The following is a 16,635-nucleotide window of genomic DNA, read 5'->3' on the forward strand; positions in this document are numbered from 1 at the left end:
AAACATTCTCGTGGGGAGAGGCGATTTTTCCTGTTCAATCATAATGCAACCCTCCTCTTTTAATCCTCCTTGTTTTGGAAGACTTACACTAAGTGAAAGTGTGGTGGGAATTTCCCAGCTAGGATACACAACATGGTTTGATAGTGTGTGAGTGTCTGTGTGTGAGTGTTCTGTGAATTGTGCTCCTATCTAAGCTTATCATTTTGTTGTGTCTTTTAACTATTTCCTTGCACATGCTGGCTGAATTTGTTTTGGAAATGTTGGTGTTGGTGAACAACATGCAGCATGAAATAAACTTCAGTTTCTTCAGTACAGTATAATGTTCCAGTCCAGAATGACACATTAAGCACTATGTTGCTATTCTATTTTGTGCACTCTGATGTGCCAAAATGCATACATTCAGCACATTTTTACAAAGTGAAGGAGCTTTCATTTTTAAAATGGGGAGTTTAATCTAATATAGGAAAGATCATTATAGTATTTGTGGGGGAAAAAAAAACAAAATAGAAATAAGTTAACATTGTGAAAATCTTGCTGTTTGGAATGCAGTGGTTCTACAATTCCATACCCTGTTGTATCACTCTGACCGTTCACTAGGGTATTGTTTTGTCTTTCAGGGGCAGTATGATTTCGTTAGGAGTCTCGCACCTGTACGCAGCCCTCGGACTGACCAGGAGGTTCACGAGATTGAGAACGAGTGCCTTGGCATGGCAGTGCTGGCAATATCTCACCACGCCATCCAGAAGATGATACCCCTGCCAGGGCTTGCTGGAGAAATCAGGTTCAAATTGTATTTCGTTATGAATACTAGATCTTTCTGTCATAGTCAGTATTAAAGAATGACAGGGAACATTCAATATTTGTTATATATTTTTTACAACGGCATTGCTTCATAGATACACTAACTGACATTGAAGAAGAGAGAGAGAATACAATTGTTGCTCAGGTACCTTATTTATAAGTACCCTTTAATTTGAACACATTTATAATGTTTTATGACATTTTGGAATACAATTTTAATGGAAGGCACGTCAATCTCTATTATTTACAACTTGCAAAGGATAGCATTCTACAGTCAAGTGTGCATTTGCTCTTACCCAGATCCAAGCAGCAGTGTGTTACTTGCAAGCAGAGCTTTTGGTGGCAGCATATTTAAACAGAGAGCGGTGAAGCATTACAATAAAGAGCAGTTAGCTTGGAGGTAAAACTGCAATAACAGAGAGATTTCCCTCCCCCTCTCTCTTAGTTATAAACGATACATCCCTGAAACTCTGAACAAGACCATCAAGCAGCGGAACTTCTTGACTCGCATCAGAATAAACAACGTGTTCAAGAGTTTCCTGAAGGAGTTCAGTAACAAGACCATCTCGGACAGCAACGTGTCGATGCACGACCTCAAAGTGAAGTACCTGTCCACCCTGGAGACCCTGACCAAGCACTTCGGCTCTGAAATCTACGAGACCTCCATGCTGCAGATCTGTGCGGAGAACGAGAAGTCCCTTTCAAAGCACTTCGGAGGGGCGGACCTTCCTCTGTATGAAGTGCAGGTGGCTGGCAATGTGGGAATACAGTGGAGGCTCAAGCCACCCAATGTATGTACATTAGACTTCACTACAAGTCCAGTACTGGCACTGTGTGGCCCTGTTTTCCATTGTAATCACTGTCATGATTAGGCGTGAGTCGGAAAATGATGCTGCAATCACGCTTTCTATAATTCCAGTTGTTTCATGTTTACATTTGACTCTTTTAAGTTACATTTATTTTTATAGTGCGCATCCTTTTAAACCAGACTATTTAACTTAAACGAAGGTGTACTTCGTAAGGGAAAGTGGAAAACCCATCCTGGTAGCTTTAATGGAATATATTGATGCATCCCCCAGTGTTTAACACAATTGAAGTGACCCCACTGGCAGTAAAAACTAGCGTGGTTTGTTTTTTCACGTTGCTCAATATTGTTTCAAAATTCAAACTGATTGTTTTTTTTTTAATTTGTGGAGGAAAAAATAGTCTAGGAAAAAAATGTAATGTCAGATGTAATTTACACATTTGTTTTCTGTGCATGATATCTGTTGGCTACACTGCCTTGTTAAGAATCAATGCCATGTATGAAACTATACATTAGAAGAGGTGTTTGTTTGAATGGTTGTGTCAGCGCTAGTAGCATCATGCCAACTCGTTTCAAGTGTACCTATCCAGGCAGAGCTTTCATTTCCTGCCTCTGAACTGTGACCTGTTTAGACTCCTCACTAGCTCGCTCTGTGTGAGCTCAGTGCATCTATAATGACAATGCTACGTGTCTGGGTTATGTTAGTACTGATAGTAGCACAGTAACCCCCAAATTGGTAGGGGAAATTCTGCTTAGGGGCAAATCTTGTACACCAAAAAACAAATTATGTGGATGTTTCCTCTTAGAAATGTCAACGTGGTAAGAAAATAAATTCCAGCCTGAATATAAAAATATGAATTAAGTATACTTTCTGTACACTTATATGAATATTTTTGTTGTTTTTTTCCTTTCCAAACAGACTGTTACATTTGCGAAGGAGAAGAATAAATCCAGGAAGAATAAGATGGAAAGTAGAAATAAAAAAGACAAAAATAAAGACCTTGTGAACGAAGGCTGGAAACTCTTCTCTGATTTTTATGAGATCACTCACATTGTCATCAAGGAGGCCACTGTCACCATTTACAAACAAGACAACAAAAAGATGGTAGGAAAATGGAAATAAATACAGCTGTGCAGTGGTTAACAGATAATTTATATATTGCATTAAAATATTTATGTTCCAAGGTGACCCTTGCATTTGGCTTTCAGGGATGAAACGTGATGGATGAATGTTGCACAGGATTTTTTTTTTTTCATAATTTCTGTAGCTTAAAGAATGTTGCTAGTGTACCCCAAAAAGGTATCGAAAGTACACCTGTGTGAATGCTTAACCCATTATGTGCAATTGTCTTCGTATGAGGGCAGACAACTTTGTAATTTTTGGAGCATTTTTAACTGGCATCCACCTGTTATTTATATTTTCTCTATATTGTTATGATAACTTACTCTAATTTTGTTAAAAGCAAAAATTACGTCTAAATGTAATGTATCAGATTACAATAATACAGCTTGCATTCAGATTTATTCAAAGAAAAATGTATTTGGTACTTAATGGGTTAAACAGTTGCTTAAAGTTATGTGTTCATAAAGACGGTTTTACTCCACTGTACACCCCCCCCCCCCCTCCCCCTCGAAAAACAACATTGAACACCTTTGATGTTTGTTCACTGAGAGATCTGGAAATGTCAGATCTGAAACTCTACACTCACACTTTAGCATGTAGGTAATACAATAATACAAAAATAAATCTGTAGTTATTGTTATGACAACGGGAAGTGAAAAGTAACAGTTTCTTGTCAAGAGTTCAGTGTTTTCCATTGGTCCGAGGACCACACCACTCTGTAATCTGACCTGTTACAAATGAAAACGATTGGTTCTGAATCTGGCTTGTTCCAAGAGTTAAGGAACATGTAACATGTGCCTAGTGTTTATCTACACTACATATTGAATCCCGGGATACTGTCCACGACACTTTTCTAAAACCTATGAGATTCAGGCAGTGCGTTATATATTGAAAATAGTTCATGCTATATTTACTAATTGTCAAATTTTTATCAAAACTTTGATCGCAGATAAATACCGAATGTGTTTCTGGAAGGCTTGTATTATAATTTGCATGTGAACCAGAAACTAGGAGCTGTTCCAACATGCCAGGGTCTCCCCCCTACCTTAACGGTGATGTCATCTCCCCCCCCCCCCCCATGCAGGAGCTGGAGCTGGCATTCCGTGATGAAGCGCTGTCCTTCGTCGCGCTGGTCGATGGCTATTTCAGGCTCACTGTCGATGCTCACCACTACCTCTGCACAGACGTGGCCCCGCCGTCAGTGGTACTCAATCTTCAGAATAGCTGCCATGGGCCTATCTGGTTAGTTTCACTGTGTTTTACTCTCTTAACACAACATGTTTTTAAGCATAGTTACACAAAATAAGCTGTTACATTTACACCATAACAGCAAGTTGTAACCTATATACTGTGTAGCTACAAATGGCAACAGTTTTCTTTTTCATGGTCTTCCAACAATCAAAACCGAGCTTGTGCTGTTTTGTGTGTTGTTCATATTTATTATTGAAGCCCACAAGCGCACTGCTTTTAAGATACATTTATATATTTACAGAAATATTTACAAGGTGTTCAGTAAGTGCCTTTTACAAGTAAAAAAAAACAAACAAAAAAAACACTGTCCTTGTTTCAGCGTTGGCTCTGTTGTTCTGCTCGTTTCAGCGCTGGCTCTGCCGTTCTGCTCGTTTCAGCGCTGGCTCTGTCGTTCTGCTCGTTTCAGCGCTGGCTCTGTCGTTCTGCTCGTTTCAGCGCTGGCTCTGTCGTTCTGCTCGTTTCAGCGTTGGCTCTGTCGTTCTGCTCGTTTCAGCGCTGGCTCTGTCGTTCTGCTCGTTTCAGCGCTGGCTCTGCCGTTCTGCTCGTTTCAGCGCTGGCTCTGCCGTTCTGCTCGTTTCAGTGCTGGCTCTGCCGTTCTGCTCGTTTCAGCGCTGGCTCTGCCGTTCTGCTCGTTTCAGCGCTGGCTCTGCCGTTCTGCTCGTTTCAGCGCTGGCTCTGCCGTTCTGCTCGTTTCAGCGTTGGCTCTGTCGTTCTGCTCGTTTCAGCGCTGGCTCTGTCGTTCTGCTCGTTTCAGCGCTGGCTCTGCCGTTCTGTTCGTTTCAGCGCTGGCTCTGTCGTTCTGCTCGTTTCAGCGCTGGCTCTGCCGTTCTGCTCGTTTCAGCGCTGGCTCTGTCGTTCTGCTCGTTTCAGCGTTGGCTCTGTCGTTCTGCTCGTTTCAGCGCTGGCTCTGTCGTTCTGCTCGTTTCAGCGCTGGCTCTGTCGTTCTGCTCGTTTCAGCGCTGGCTCTGCCGTTCTGCTCGTTTCAGCGCTGGCTCTGCCGTTCTGCTCGTTTCAGCGCTGGCTCTGTCGTTCTGCTCGTTTCAGCTCTGACTATGCTGTTCTGCTCATTTCAGCACTGACTATGCGATTCACAAACTGAAACTGGAAGGGAATGAAGACGGCATGTATGTCCTGCGCTGGAGCTGCACTGATTACAACAACATTCTGATGACCGTGGCTTGCAGTGAGGTACAGCAGCTGTCTTGCTCGGTCCATTATCACAAAGTCTATTACCGCACCTCTCATGGGGACTGGGTTCCTTAATACTTAACACAGCACGCTGCTTCTTATAAATTAACTTCACACTTATTTTTGTATGGCAGTACATATGCATGAAATAATAATACCTGTCTGGTAAAGTACATGACCCTAAAACCAACTATACTGACATCTGACTTCCATGATCCTTGTCAATTGCTGATATCATCGCATATAACAACACAAAGCCTAAACAGAGATTGAAAATACAGATACAATTCCAGATACCATGTAAGTGTTTTACTCCTTTTTTAAAAAAAAAAAAAAATTATTTATTAACCTTTTAGAATGATGTTTCTGACCCAAACGGCGGACTGAGACTAAACAAGCAGTACAAGAACTTTCAGCTGGGAGTTTCAGATGAGGGGTTCAGGCTGTGTGGGACAGAGACCTACTACCAGAGCCTGAAAGACCTCATGGAGCACCTATCAGGACAGATCCTCAGGACGGACAGTGTCAGCTTCCAGCTGAGAAGGTGTTGTCCACCACAGCCCAGAGGTAACTGCAATCCGCAGGCAATGAGTCAACAAAGTCTGACCAGTGGAGAGCACCAAAACTCTAAACTTAGAACAATATGAAAAGCAAATAGAAAGGAAATGTATATAAATAACCAAAGGCACACACAGCTGAGCTTTGTGTGGCCACTCCATTGGTTACAGTTGGGCCAGGAGACTTTACATAATGAAAATGCAGCTTATGACGGGTAGATTTAACATATGAATCGGCAGGCAAATACGACGTCTGTCAGGTCTACAGAGCAGCCCATGGAGGCAGTTTCTGACCACGCAGAGCCATCAGGCAGATTTGTAAACAGCTGATCAGGTCTTTTTACTAAGGGTTAAACACCCAACCCCCCCCCCCCCAACATGGCTCACATTAATAACAAGCAGAACAAGGTCTGCGGCATGTGTTCTGTTTCTGCACACCACTGAGGATATCCGCTATCGGCACTTACTTGCCGAGTGACCTTTAGCTTGTTTGCGTGGTTAACTTCTGATCAGGCTGTGCATGTTTGCTTGAGACACTTGTTTAGAAGTATACCTCCAATTGCTTGGACTAGTTAGCCTTTGAGTGTGTGTGTGTGTGTGTGTGTGCTTGATATATGTTCACAGCTTCAATGTTTAGATTTTTCTGCGCTGCTGTGTATTCATAAGGCAGGAAGAGAGTAGTAAATGTGGTTTCCGGTTATGGGAGTAATGTCACCCAGCTCAGTTCACTACAGCTGTTTTAACATGCAACATAATGATTTGAAAGTGCATTAAGTGCTTGTAGATAAACTCAGCAAATGCACTTTTTTTTTTTTTTTTTTACATGATCAGTTTTACTGGGCATGCATGTAAATAGAATAAACTATTCTGAGTTTTACAGGTGCAGCTATAGTTTGCGTTCTCCCATCTAGAAGCCCACACATTACAAGCCACAAGCACACCTTTTAACATACGCTTCTCTGTCCCACATACACCCACACAGCTGTCCTTTAAATGTGGAGCTTTTTGCACAAGTTATTAAAATTAGCTTAAAACAACAAAGGAAAAACAGTTTGCAGGTAATCGTCCCTTAAAATTTAAAAAAGGAATTGCAGTTTTTGAGTGTTTAAGATTTGAATTATCTGAAGCTTTTAAACATGCACTCATACATTTTGCAGTAGAACTGTTTTATAAAGTGTGTGCATTGCTTTCTGTTACAGAAATCTCCAACCTGCTGGTGGTAATGAAGAACAGAGCCCTGGACTCCCAGCAGACTGCCAACAACTACAACCTGAGCCAGCTGAGCTTCCATAGAATCCGCAAGGAGGAGATCATTCAGGTGCTTATTGTGTCGATGTAATGGTTCTTGCTGCAGCTGCTGTATTTCAATCTCTAATTGTCTTGTCTTTTGAATATTGATTACAACACCCTATACATCACCTTCCTTCTGTGTATCTATCCATTTGATGTAATCTATATGATTCAAGCCATCTGATACAAGGAAGTTTCAGATGACTGCATCACATTCCTTCATGTTAAAGCGAGGGGGAGGAAATGAAGATGGTTGAAGGGGGCGGTGTGGATCGGGAGGTCATTTTCTTCTTTCTCATTTTCCATTTAAACAATATGTCGCAAAATTGACAAGAATCTATTACTATGCACTTGAAAATCAACTCAGTAACGTGCAGTATTTTTAATTAGCAGGTATATGTCACAAAAGCAACTTTTTGTAAAAATAATTATTTAACTTATATATTTATCTGTCTGTCTCTGAAGGAGGAACATCTCGGTCAAGGAACCAGAACGAATATTTATGCTGGAATCCTGAACTACAAGAACGAGGAAGACAGTGACGGCTTTTACACTGGAAAAGAGGTTAAAGTGGTCCTCAAGGTGCTGGGCTCTGGTCACAGAGACATTTCACTGGTAAGATCTATAGTGCAGGAACACATGTGTGAGGTGTAAAGAACATGTCTGTGTGACATACCCTTTTCACCTGTCACACACACATTATATAAGTGAACAGTGAAAGTTTTCATGTTTCTTATAATGACCAGGTCAATACCTGCTGGTAGCTCCTAGGTAGTAGTAGTAGGTTTGTATACACTTTTAGTTATTTCATGTGTACTACAGTGGTGTTGAATAGTACATTTTATATTGAATAGTCCTCAGATCTGAGCAGCATAGTTAACAGCGGGTACTCCAGTGCTTTGCTGTAAAGCTGTGCAAGTCATGCATTTATGGAGCGATCGATAGTATTATGGATAGAATATGTTTTAGACACTCAAACAGATGCTGTTCAGTGAATATTACTGTTCAGTTTTCATTCCTTTTTTTTCTTGTTTTTTTAGGCTTTCTTTGAAACTGCTAGTATGATGAGACAAGTTTCCCATAAGCACATCGTACTTCTGCACGGAGTCTGTGTCAGAGACTTGGAAAGTAAGTTCACTTTTGCTTGAGAAATGAGAGAGAAGAAATTGCAACCGCACCTAAAAGGGTACATCAGCACTACATGAAAAATAAAACATAAACTTGCTGTTCCGAATGTATTTGGTACAATAATCTGTATGCTTCCAAACATTTGCATAATGCCGCACTGCCAGTGTCCAAAATCATTCTTCTGAAGCATCTCTGGAGCAGTTTGTTTTATTTTTCATGTAGTGCTGTTGTACCCTTTAAATATGAGTGTGTTTGTTAAAGGCAGTTGACAATTTAATTTAAGTAATTTGATGAATGATTGTGCAGGTCATCTAATTGCATTGTAGGTCAAACAGTGAGTCTAAAAACTACTGTTGTGTAATAATTTATATATTGATTGTTTCTTGTTGTTCTGCAGATATCATGGTTGAAGAACTTGTCCAGTTGGGTCCCCTAGATCTCTTTATGCATCGGAAGAGTGAACTTCTCACAACTGCATGGAAATTTCAAGTTGCTAAACAGCTAGCTAGTGCTCTGAGCTACCTGGTAAGCAAGGGTATTTTTAATATATCTAAAAAAATCAATGCGTTGTGTTCATGGAATTGTTGATATTGCAGAATCTCAGCAATCACAATTAGGCTCTTTCAAATCATGCCATATAGTAAAAGAAAGGGGGTTAAGTAAAATGTTTCTTCTGAACGGATTTCTTTTACAGCTAAGCATTGCTAATAATACAGGTGCATGGGTGAGGGGTGGAATTGTTGGAATTGCGTAAGAATGGCACAGTACTCTACAAACTGGTTCTTATTTCAGGAGGACAAGAAGTTGGTCCACGGAAATGTGTGCACGAAGAATATCTTACTGGCCAGGGAAGGGCTTGATAATGAAGGAGGCCCCTTTATCAAGCTGAGCGACCCAGGGATTCCCATTACTGTTCTAACCAGAGAAGGTATGAATACATACAAACACAGGAGGCTGAAGCTGCTTTAAAACACAACGCTAAGAAAATAATCCTTAGCGGCGCTTGGTTCATAACATTCTATGAAATTCACGTGTTGAAAGGTTTAGAACCTGCATTGAAGTTCCGTCCATATCCTGCTGACTTTGTGTTTGTATTATGTATCCAGAATGTGTGGAGAGGATTCCATGGATTGCCCCAGAGTGTGTTGAAAACGCAGAGAGCCTCAGTGTTGCTGCAGACAAGTGGAGTTTTGGAACGACACTGTGGGAGATCTGCTATAACGGGGAGGTGCCACTCAAAGATAAGAAATTGACAGAGGTAAATAAAGTGTCTACTGATGTGCAATTTCGTTTAGTAAAACACATCTGATTTAGATTTGTGTGTTTATGTTTTTTGTGTTTGTTTTGTATGATGCCAGTATGTTTGGTCAAGATGTTACCAAACAGTACGGTCTTTGTTTTCATTCTGGTTATAACTGCTTTTCTCAGAATGTTTTTACCCCACGAACTGATTCATTGTTCGAATGCTTTTAAAAATCAATGTTCTCCTCTGATCATACGGTAATTATCAGAACTAGAATCCCTGGATAACTATTACATTCAGTCGCCGTCTTAAAACTAATAAGGATGGATATGAAGGCTCCCACGGTTACAGGAGGCAAAGGCTTGTTCCATTGGCCTGGCTGATTTCCAACTGTGTTCTTCTGTTGCCTTGGCAGAAGGAGAGATTTTACACAGCACACTGTGTGCTGGCTACGCCGGACTGCAAGGAGCTGGCTGACCTCATGAAACAGTGCATGAACTACGACCCCAAAAAGAGGCCCTTCTTCCGAGCCATCATGAGAGACATCAACAGGCTGGAGGAGCAGAGTAAGCAATGTTGCCTCAAACGCACAGTTTTGATTGGGAGTTACATGAGGGCACAGATCATCGGAAGCTGATCAAACAGTATTTGCACTGGCTAAGTGAGCTTTGGTGCTGTGTAGAACAGCATTCCTTAAGATGCTATTAAAGCTGATGGGGATTGGAATATTAGAAAAGTTCTGCTGTGCTGTATTTCATCAGACACATTTACATTATTAATCTGGTTAGGTTAGGCTGAGGTGTGGAGGTGAGCACAGAGTGTGAGCCTTGCACCATTTATAGCCTGTGCTTCCATTGTGCACTCCTCTAAGGTCTGCTTGAGGGTCAGGTTCATCTGCTAAGTTCAGATCAATTGAATAGACTCCAATTAAGAATGCAACTATGACATGAAACACAGAAGTTGTTGCCCCCTGCCCCATATTTTAGCAGTTTTACCATGCACTTACTATAGTTTACCCTGGTATGCCATGTTTATTAATATGCTGTATTCATGTGTTAATTTACTTCTGTCAGACTGCTCTGTGTCAATTCACCTACAGTATCTGTGAAACTTTCACTCACAACTTCAGGAAGGCCACTTGACCACCACCCTCCTTCATCCTAAAGCAACCTACATCCTTGCCCCGTGACTGTCATATGCACTGCCGAATAGACACACTGCACTGGTGTATTGCTTCAGGGAAACATTTTAATGTTAGTCCTAATGTTTACTTGGTTGTCTTTAATCTAATTTGATCTAATTGACAGATCCCGACATTGTTTCTGGCATCGTGCCCAAGACTGATGTTGACCCCACAGTTTTTGAGAAGAGGTTTCTTAAGAGGATAAGAGATCTGGGGGAGGTAAATGGATTGTTCTGTTTTTCCTGAATGCATTTGTCATGAGCAGTTTAAGCAGGCGGGGTCATTCACTGTTGTTGACTGTGTGTCATCAGGGTCACTTTGGGAAGGTGGAGCTGTGCAGGTACGACCCAGAGGGAGACAGGACTGGGGAGCTGGTTGCTGTGAAGTCACTGAAACCCGAGAGCAACGACGAGCACAGGGCAGACCTCCGCAGAGAGATCGACATCTTGAAGAACCTCTACCACGAAAACATTGTGAAGTACAAAGGGATCTGCACAGAAGAAGGTCATTAAACTGAATAGTACTAGAGCTGGTAGCCAGTTTAACAGTCTACATTACATGTAATGCCTGGGCCACAGCCTTCTTTTTACACATGACACCATTGAAGCCTGTTGAAATTGTTCAAATGAACACGTGCTTAAGGTTGTCTGCGGTCACCCGGTGGGGAACATTATACACCCGTCCTTTTATGGAGCAATTCTAGCTCATTATTTTAAATGTTGGGGTTTACTTGGGTTAAAAATGTGTTAAAGGCCATGAACATGAGGTCACCGAACACAGCTGGTTAAGGGTACAATTGGATGACACATTAATTTGTTTCTGATTTTAGGAGGAAGAGGAATAACGTTGATAATGGAGTACCTTCCCTCTGGCAGCCTAAAGGAATACCTGCCCCGAAACAAGCACAAAATAAACTTAAAACAGCAGCTCAAGTATGGTGTCCAGATATGTCGGGTAAGTTCATCTACAGTATTGTTGTGACACAGGCCTGTACTGTAGCATTTATAATAAACTCGCTACCTGTTGTCACTTCACCATATCTTTTTTTTTTTTTTTTTTTTTTTAATATAAGCACAATCACGATTGTTTTGACTTTTTTTTTATTCGTACATCCTGTGCCATGTATAAGACTGGTAAATCAAACTGGTTACACATGGCAAATGGGTCTCTGCTCTGTCACTGATTGTCTTCAGCACCATCAGCGCGGCCTGTGTTTGTATCCATAAGTGTTCTGTCCTTCACAAGGCTGGGATTGTAAAGCTGGAATTTCTAGATTTAAATGGAGAACTAAAATAGCTGGTTTTATACAATATTATTATTTTTTTCTTCTAAAATCAAGATCATTTTACTATCAGCTGAACAGATGGGCCTCAGGTAAAAAAAAAAAAAAAAAAACTCTGCTGTGGTGCATTTATTAAGACGTGACACATTAATTAAGTACACTTTTGTATGTTAAAAAAGACATAGGAAGATGTATGCAGCTGAGTTTATTACTGCCCTTGGTTTCTAGGGGATGGATTACCTGGGATCTCTCAAGTATGTTCACCGGGACCTGGCTGCTCGCAACGTCCTTGTTGAAAATGAAAACATAGTGAAGATCGGAGATTTCGGTTTGACAAAAACCATTCAGACCAACAAGGAGTACTACACTGTGAAGGACGATCTGGACAGCCCTGTTTTCTGGTAAGCCTTTGTCATGTAATGACACTGCAGTAGTGATACAATTCTTATCAGTTCCATCCTTTTATATTGGGCAGACTAATAAGCACATCACTTTTCTTTTTCGTTTTTAACTACTTTAATGAAAAAGAATAAAAAAAAAAAGTTAATTCAAAACTATAGATGCAACAACCATTGTATCTTTGATACAATTGTTTGCTGCTTTATAAAACTAGAGCTAAGTAAATCCTGCCCAAAACAGTGATCCACAAGTGCAATTCACTTATTTTTTAATCGATAGTTTGTATGTTAAAAGCTTTCTGGTAAAATGTATGATTTGTTTTAAGTCTTATAGAGTCAACCTGAAGTGAGTATGACTAAAGTGATCAGGATTTTCAAGGGGTAAACCTGCCGTGTGTGTTGTAGCTCTGTATCTGTTGTATATTTCTGTTAACATGATGTCCAAAAATGTGAAGTTTCAACTTTGCTTTTTAATGTAAAAAAAAAAAAATTACAATATTTGCTTATAAGAATTTTTTTTTTTTTTTTTAATAAATAGCCAGGGTTGAAAATCACACAGGGCTGAATTTGAATCAACCATCCATAACTACAGACTTTTTTCTTTTTTCAAAGTATAGTTTGGTTCTGCATCTATCTAAATGAATACTAATGACGATTAACGTTTTGGCTTCCCGAGTCAGTAGTTGGCAGTATGACAGCAGAGACCTCGATCCAGGCTATTTGTGAACAGTTTTGGGCTGGAGTTTCAGTGCCCTTATGGTACAAGGGGAAAGCCAGGGGTGTGAATCAGTAGTCACAGACAGGAATGCGTGTTGGGAACACCTCTGTGTTTATAAGGAAAGCTAGCATTTCAGGTAGTGAATGAGTCACTGTAGGGTAAACATGTAGCTACATGTTAACAGCAGGGAAGTAGCCCAGAAGATAAAGGCTGCCAATGTACTGTATGGGAGCAGCTGATCAGAAGATTTCTACAGCAGCTGTGTGGAAAGGTTTCCCCAGAGGGGTTTTTCCAGCAAAAGTGATGCAACCCAATTCTCTTACCTGTACAATTTCGATGTCTATCTACCTCACTTTTTTAACTTCACTAAGTCCTGCATTTCCCCTCTCCAGTCTAATACAGTATGTGCAATAACCCGCATACACTGATGGGGAACATGTAAGATATTTTTCTAGAATGTTGGTGTTGGGGGTTGGGGGGGAACACACCTCACCAGTGATCTAAATTAGCCTCCATTCCAGGCCCTTGATATCTTTTGTTTTGTCTTTTTTTCTCTCTTTTAAAGGTACGCCCCAGAATGTTTGCTTCAGTGCAAGTTTTACATTGCTTCAGATGTTTGGTCATTTGGAGTTACCATGTATGAGCTGCTAACCTATTGTGCATCTGAGTGCAGCCCAATGGCGGTAAACAACCCTTTTATGATCTATACCTGAGTACAATGCCCCCAGAAACAGAACCACTTAGATCTATACTTGAGCACAATGCCCCCTGGAACAGATCCACTTAATGATCTATACCTGAGCACAATGCCTCCCCCACCAGAAACAGAACCACTTAATGATCTATACCTGAGCACAATGCCCCCTGGGACAGAACCATTTAGCATTGGCTGTGCCGATTATAACACTTCATAGCATCCTCACACTGGGTTTCACAGATCTGCAATAGCACAAAGGTAGCAATAGGTAATTCAAGAGGAGTATTGAACAGGCTCTATGAAACCAACAGATTGTTTAATATGCCTTTTTTGGTTTTGTTTCAAATAAGCCAGATCTGAATACTACAAGAAATCAAAATGCCCACCTAATGATGCTTAAACAATATAATGTTTCATGTTTTAATTTTCTATTTCTTATGATTTGCAGAAGTTTTTGAAAATGATTGGTCCAACTCAAGGTCAGATGACTGTTACTAGGCTTGTAAGAGTGCTAGAGGATGGCCAACGGCTGCCTTGTCCAACGAACTGTCCAGAAGAGGTATGATCAGAATATCTTTGTCCTGCCATAATGTACTGTTCAGTACTAGCCCCTTCAGTTTTAATCTTCAGAGAAAGGTTTTATAAAATCAGCTCTTTCATATTCCAATATTGTTTCATTACAGAACTGAACCAAAAATTTGTTTAACCCTTAGCGGTCCATTTATTCAGCGCCTATCAGGTCCAATTTATTTTCACATGCGCAGTTTATTTTAGATGCGCTGTTTTAAAAGTATTTTTTTTCACAGTAAAACAGGTTTAAAAGGCACTGCATATCAACAGGACACTCAGTACTGCATCTCCAGCCCAGCCCCACCCCTTGTTCGCTGTATTTTTTTTTACACACCTCTTCATAGTAGTGCATACCGATAAATCATCTCCTGATCACTCGTTTTATCACCAGACTCCTCAATAATGCGATCCAAGTCATTATTTTATCACTATAACATCTAAAAAAAAGCCTCTGCAAATGTCTGTGATATTCTTTGAGCGCTGGATGCGGAAGCAGCTATCTTGTTTGTTTATGTCTGTTATCTATGTGGTGCCGGGATTATCTATATTCATGAGACACACCCTTTTTTTTTGTTTGGCTCCTATCGGTCTCACTCAGCCATTGAATGGTTTTCTCGGATTTTTCCAGAGAAAAAATGACTAGAGACCTGTTTTTTACGTCTTTTTGATGATGTCGGACAGGGTACGACATTGGACCGGAAAGGGAAAATTGCAATGTCGGACCAGGTCCGACATAGGACCGCAAAGGGTTAATCTTTACTTACATTAGCCACACCTGTCTGTCTGTATGGTCAGGAAATGGCATTCTGCAAATAGTGCAGATATGTTTTGTTCAAAAGCTCTTCTAGTTATTTTTTTAATTCAGAATTACTAGCTGAATCATAACACCTTAACCTTGAACTTTTTTTTTTTTTTTCCTCTCCTATTTCACAATGTTTTGCAGATTTACACCCAAATGAAGAAGTGCTGGGAACACATTCCAAACAACAGGACCACGTTTACAAGCTTAATAAATGCATTTGAGACAGTTATAGATAAACTGTAACTGGATTTGTCATTGATTGAATGACTGAATTTGACCATTTTGAAATCTTATAAAATATGACATTGTTCTGTATTGTCAGATACATTCAGGCACTTTTTTCATTTATCTGGATTGTTTTTGAGCATGAGTCTTTTCTTTACTTACTCAAATATTATTCAACAGGTATGCAAACGGCTTTGGCATAGAAAATTGTACTCTTTACTAATTGATTGTGAAAGCAGATGCTGCCTCAAGGTCACACAAGCAAATGTACTTAAACCCTGGTAGTAATTGTTGCTAAAAGTCACCACGTCTTGCGTGCCCTGGTTATATCATTTGTAAATACATCACATGCTTTTATTTTTATAATTTCAGTTTTTAGGTTTTTTCCTCAGCTTTTAAAGCAGTGTACTTAAATTTTATATTTCTTTTTTTTGTTTAAAAAAAAGATACATCTGTCTTTGCAACTATAGACGAGGGACATTAAACCACTGGCATTAAAATCTTTGTTTCCCTTTGTATTTGCTGCCAAGAAGTTATGCATTTATACGTACAACTTTATTGTATTAAACAAAACTTTTTTTTTCTCCAATTCAGTCTTGTGTTAAGTGATTTGCTGTAAGGACTACAACCTGCAAAGACAGACATGTGACAGGGTCATAAAAACAAGAGCGGGGGGAGTGTTTTAAAATAATATTTAAGATGGTTACAAATGCACATTTAATTTGAGCTTCATGGCAATAGGAATTAAAATATATGTATTAGTTTCTTTAGTCTATAGAAGACTATTCCAATGTTTACTTGACACCAGAGGGCAGCGTTACATCAAGTATCATCAAATCCAAGGTCTACAGAACCATGCAAAATGTAGAGGACATTTTACTTCTGCTGGAGCTAGGAATCAGCCTTTAACATCTTGTTTATTTTAACATTTAAAAGACAGCACTAGCCTTCAATACAGACACAGCACAATAAAAATGTAAAAATCAAGATTTCCTTTTTTTTCATTTATTTTTAAATCTATTTGATTCATACTTTTTGGTTCAAAACAGTGTTATTCTTATACCTGTGTTTCCATGCAGAACAATTGGCATACAAATAAATTAAATTAAGTTTGGTGGAATTTAAAACATTTTCAAAATGGTCTTTTTAAAATGGCTCCATCAAATCTATTTAATATACCCCCTACAGTCAAAATATCCAAATCTGGGTCATTTACAAATTTAAAAAGATAAGATGTTTCAATGGTGTAGAAACCACTATTGAAATGACAAACTGCTCAGTTAATCTGAAAAACACAAAAGCACAATATAATAGAATATAAAGCCAACAGTGTCTCTTAAAGGTTTACCATTATAAAAAAGAAAAAAAGTGAAA

General features: G+C 39.7%; 1 protein-coding gene across 3 annotated transcripts in view; it reads left to right on the top strand.

Moving 5' to 3' along the window:
- The window catches only part of LOC117417270 (tyrosine-protein kinase JAK1-like), a 28,316-nt gene extending 12,466 nt beyond the window's left edge, over positions 1–15,850 (top strand). For all 3 annotated transcript variants that reach the window (XM_034029272.3, XM_034029274.3, XM_034029273.3), the window contains exons 5-24: positions 618–781; positions 1,247–1,592; positions 2,526–2,711; positions 3,814–3,971; positions 5,054–5,168; positions 5,525–5,735; positions 6,925–7,043; positions 7,481–7,630; positions 8,056–8,143; positions 8,541–8,668; positions 8,936–9,071; positions 9,250–9,401; positions 9,802–9,952; positions 10,694–10,788; positions 10,881–11,073; positions 11,399–11,523; positions 12,080–12,252; positions 13,533–13,650; positions 14,113–14,223; positions 15,178–15,850. In XM_034029272.3, coding sequence (XP_033885163.2) covers positions 618–781; positions 1,247–1,592; positions 2,526–2,711; positions 3,814–3,971; positions 5,054–5,168; positions 5,525–5,735; positions 6,925–7,043; positions 7,481–7,630; positions 8,056–8,143; positions 8,541–8,668; positions 8,936–9,071; positions 9,250–9,401; positions 9,802–9,952; positions 10,694–10,788; positions 10,881–11,073; positions 11,399–11,523; positions 12,080–12,252; positions 13,533–13,650; positions 14,113–14,223; positions 15,178–15,279 — 3,021 coding nt within the window. In that variant the 3' untranslated portion in view covers positions 15,280–15,850. The remainder of the gene's footprint in view (positions 1–617; positions 782–1,246; positions 1,593–2,525; positions 2,712–3,813; positions 3,972–5,053; positions 5,169–5,524; positions 5,736–6,924; positions 7,044–7,480; positions 7,631–8,055; positions 8,144–8,540; positions 8,669–8,935; positions 9,072–9,249; positions 9,402–9,801; positions 9,953–10,693; positions 10,789–10,880; positions 11,074–11,398; positions 11,524–12,079; positions 12,253–13,532; positions 13,651–14,112; positions 14,224–15,177) is intronic.
- Positions 15,851–16,635: the final 785 nt, after the last annotated feature.

Source organism: Acipenser ruthenus, chromosome 12 (genome assembly GCF_902713425.1).
Source record: "Acipenser ruthenus chromosome 12, fAciRut3.2 maternal haplotype, whole genome shotgun sequence".
Lineage (NCBI taxonomy): Eukaryota > Metazoa > Chordata > Actinopteri > Acipenseriformes > Acipenseridae > Acipenser > Acipenser ruthenus.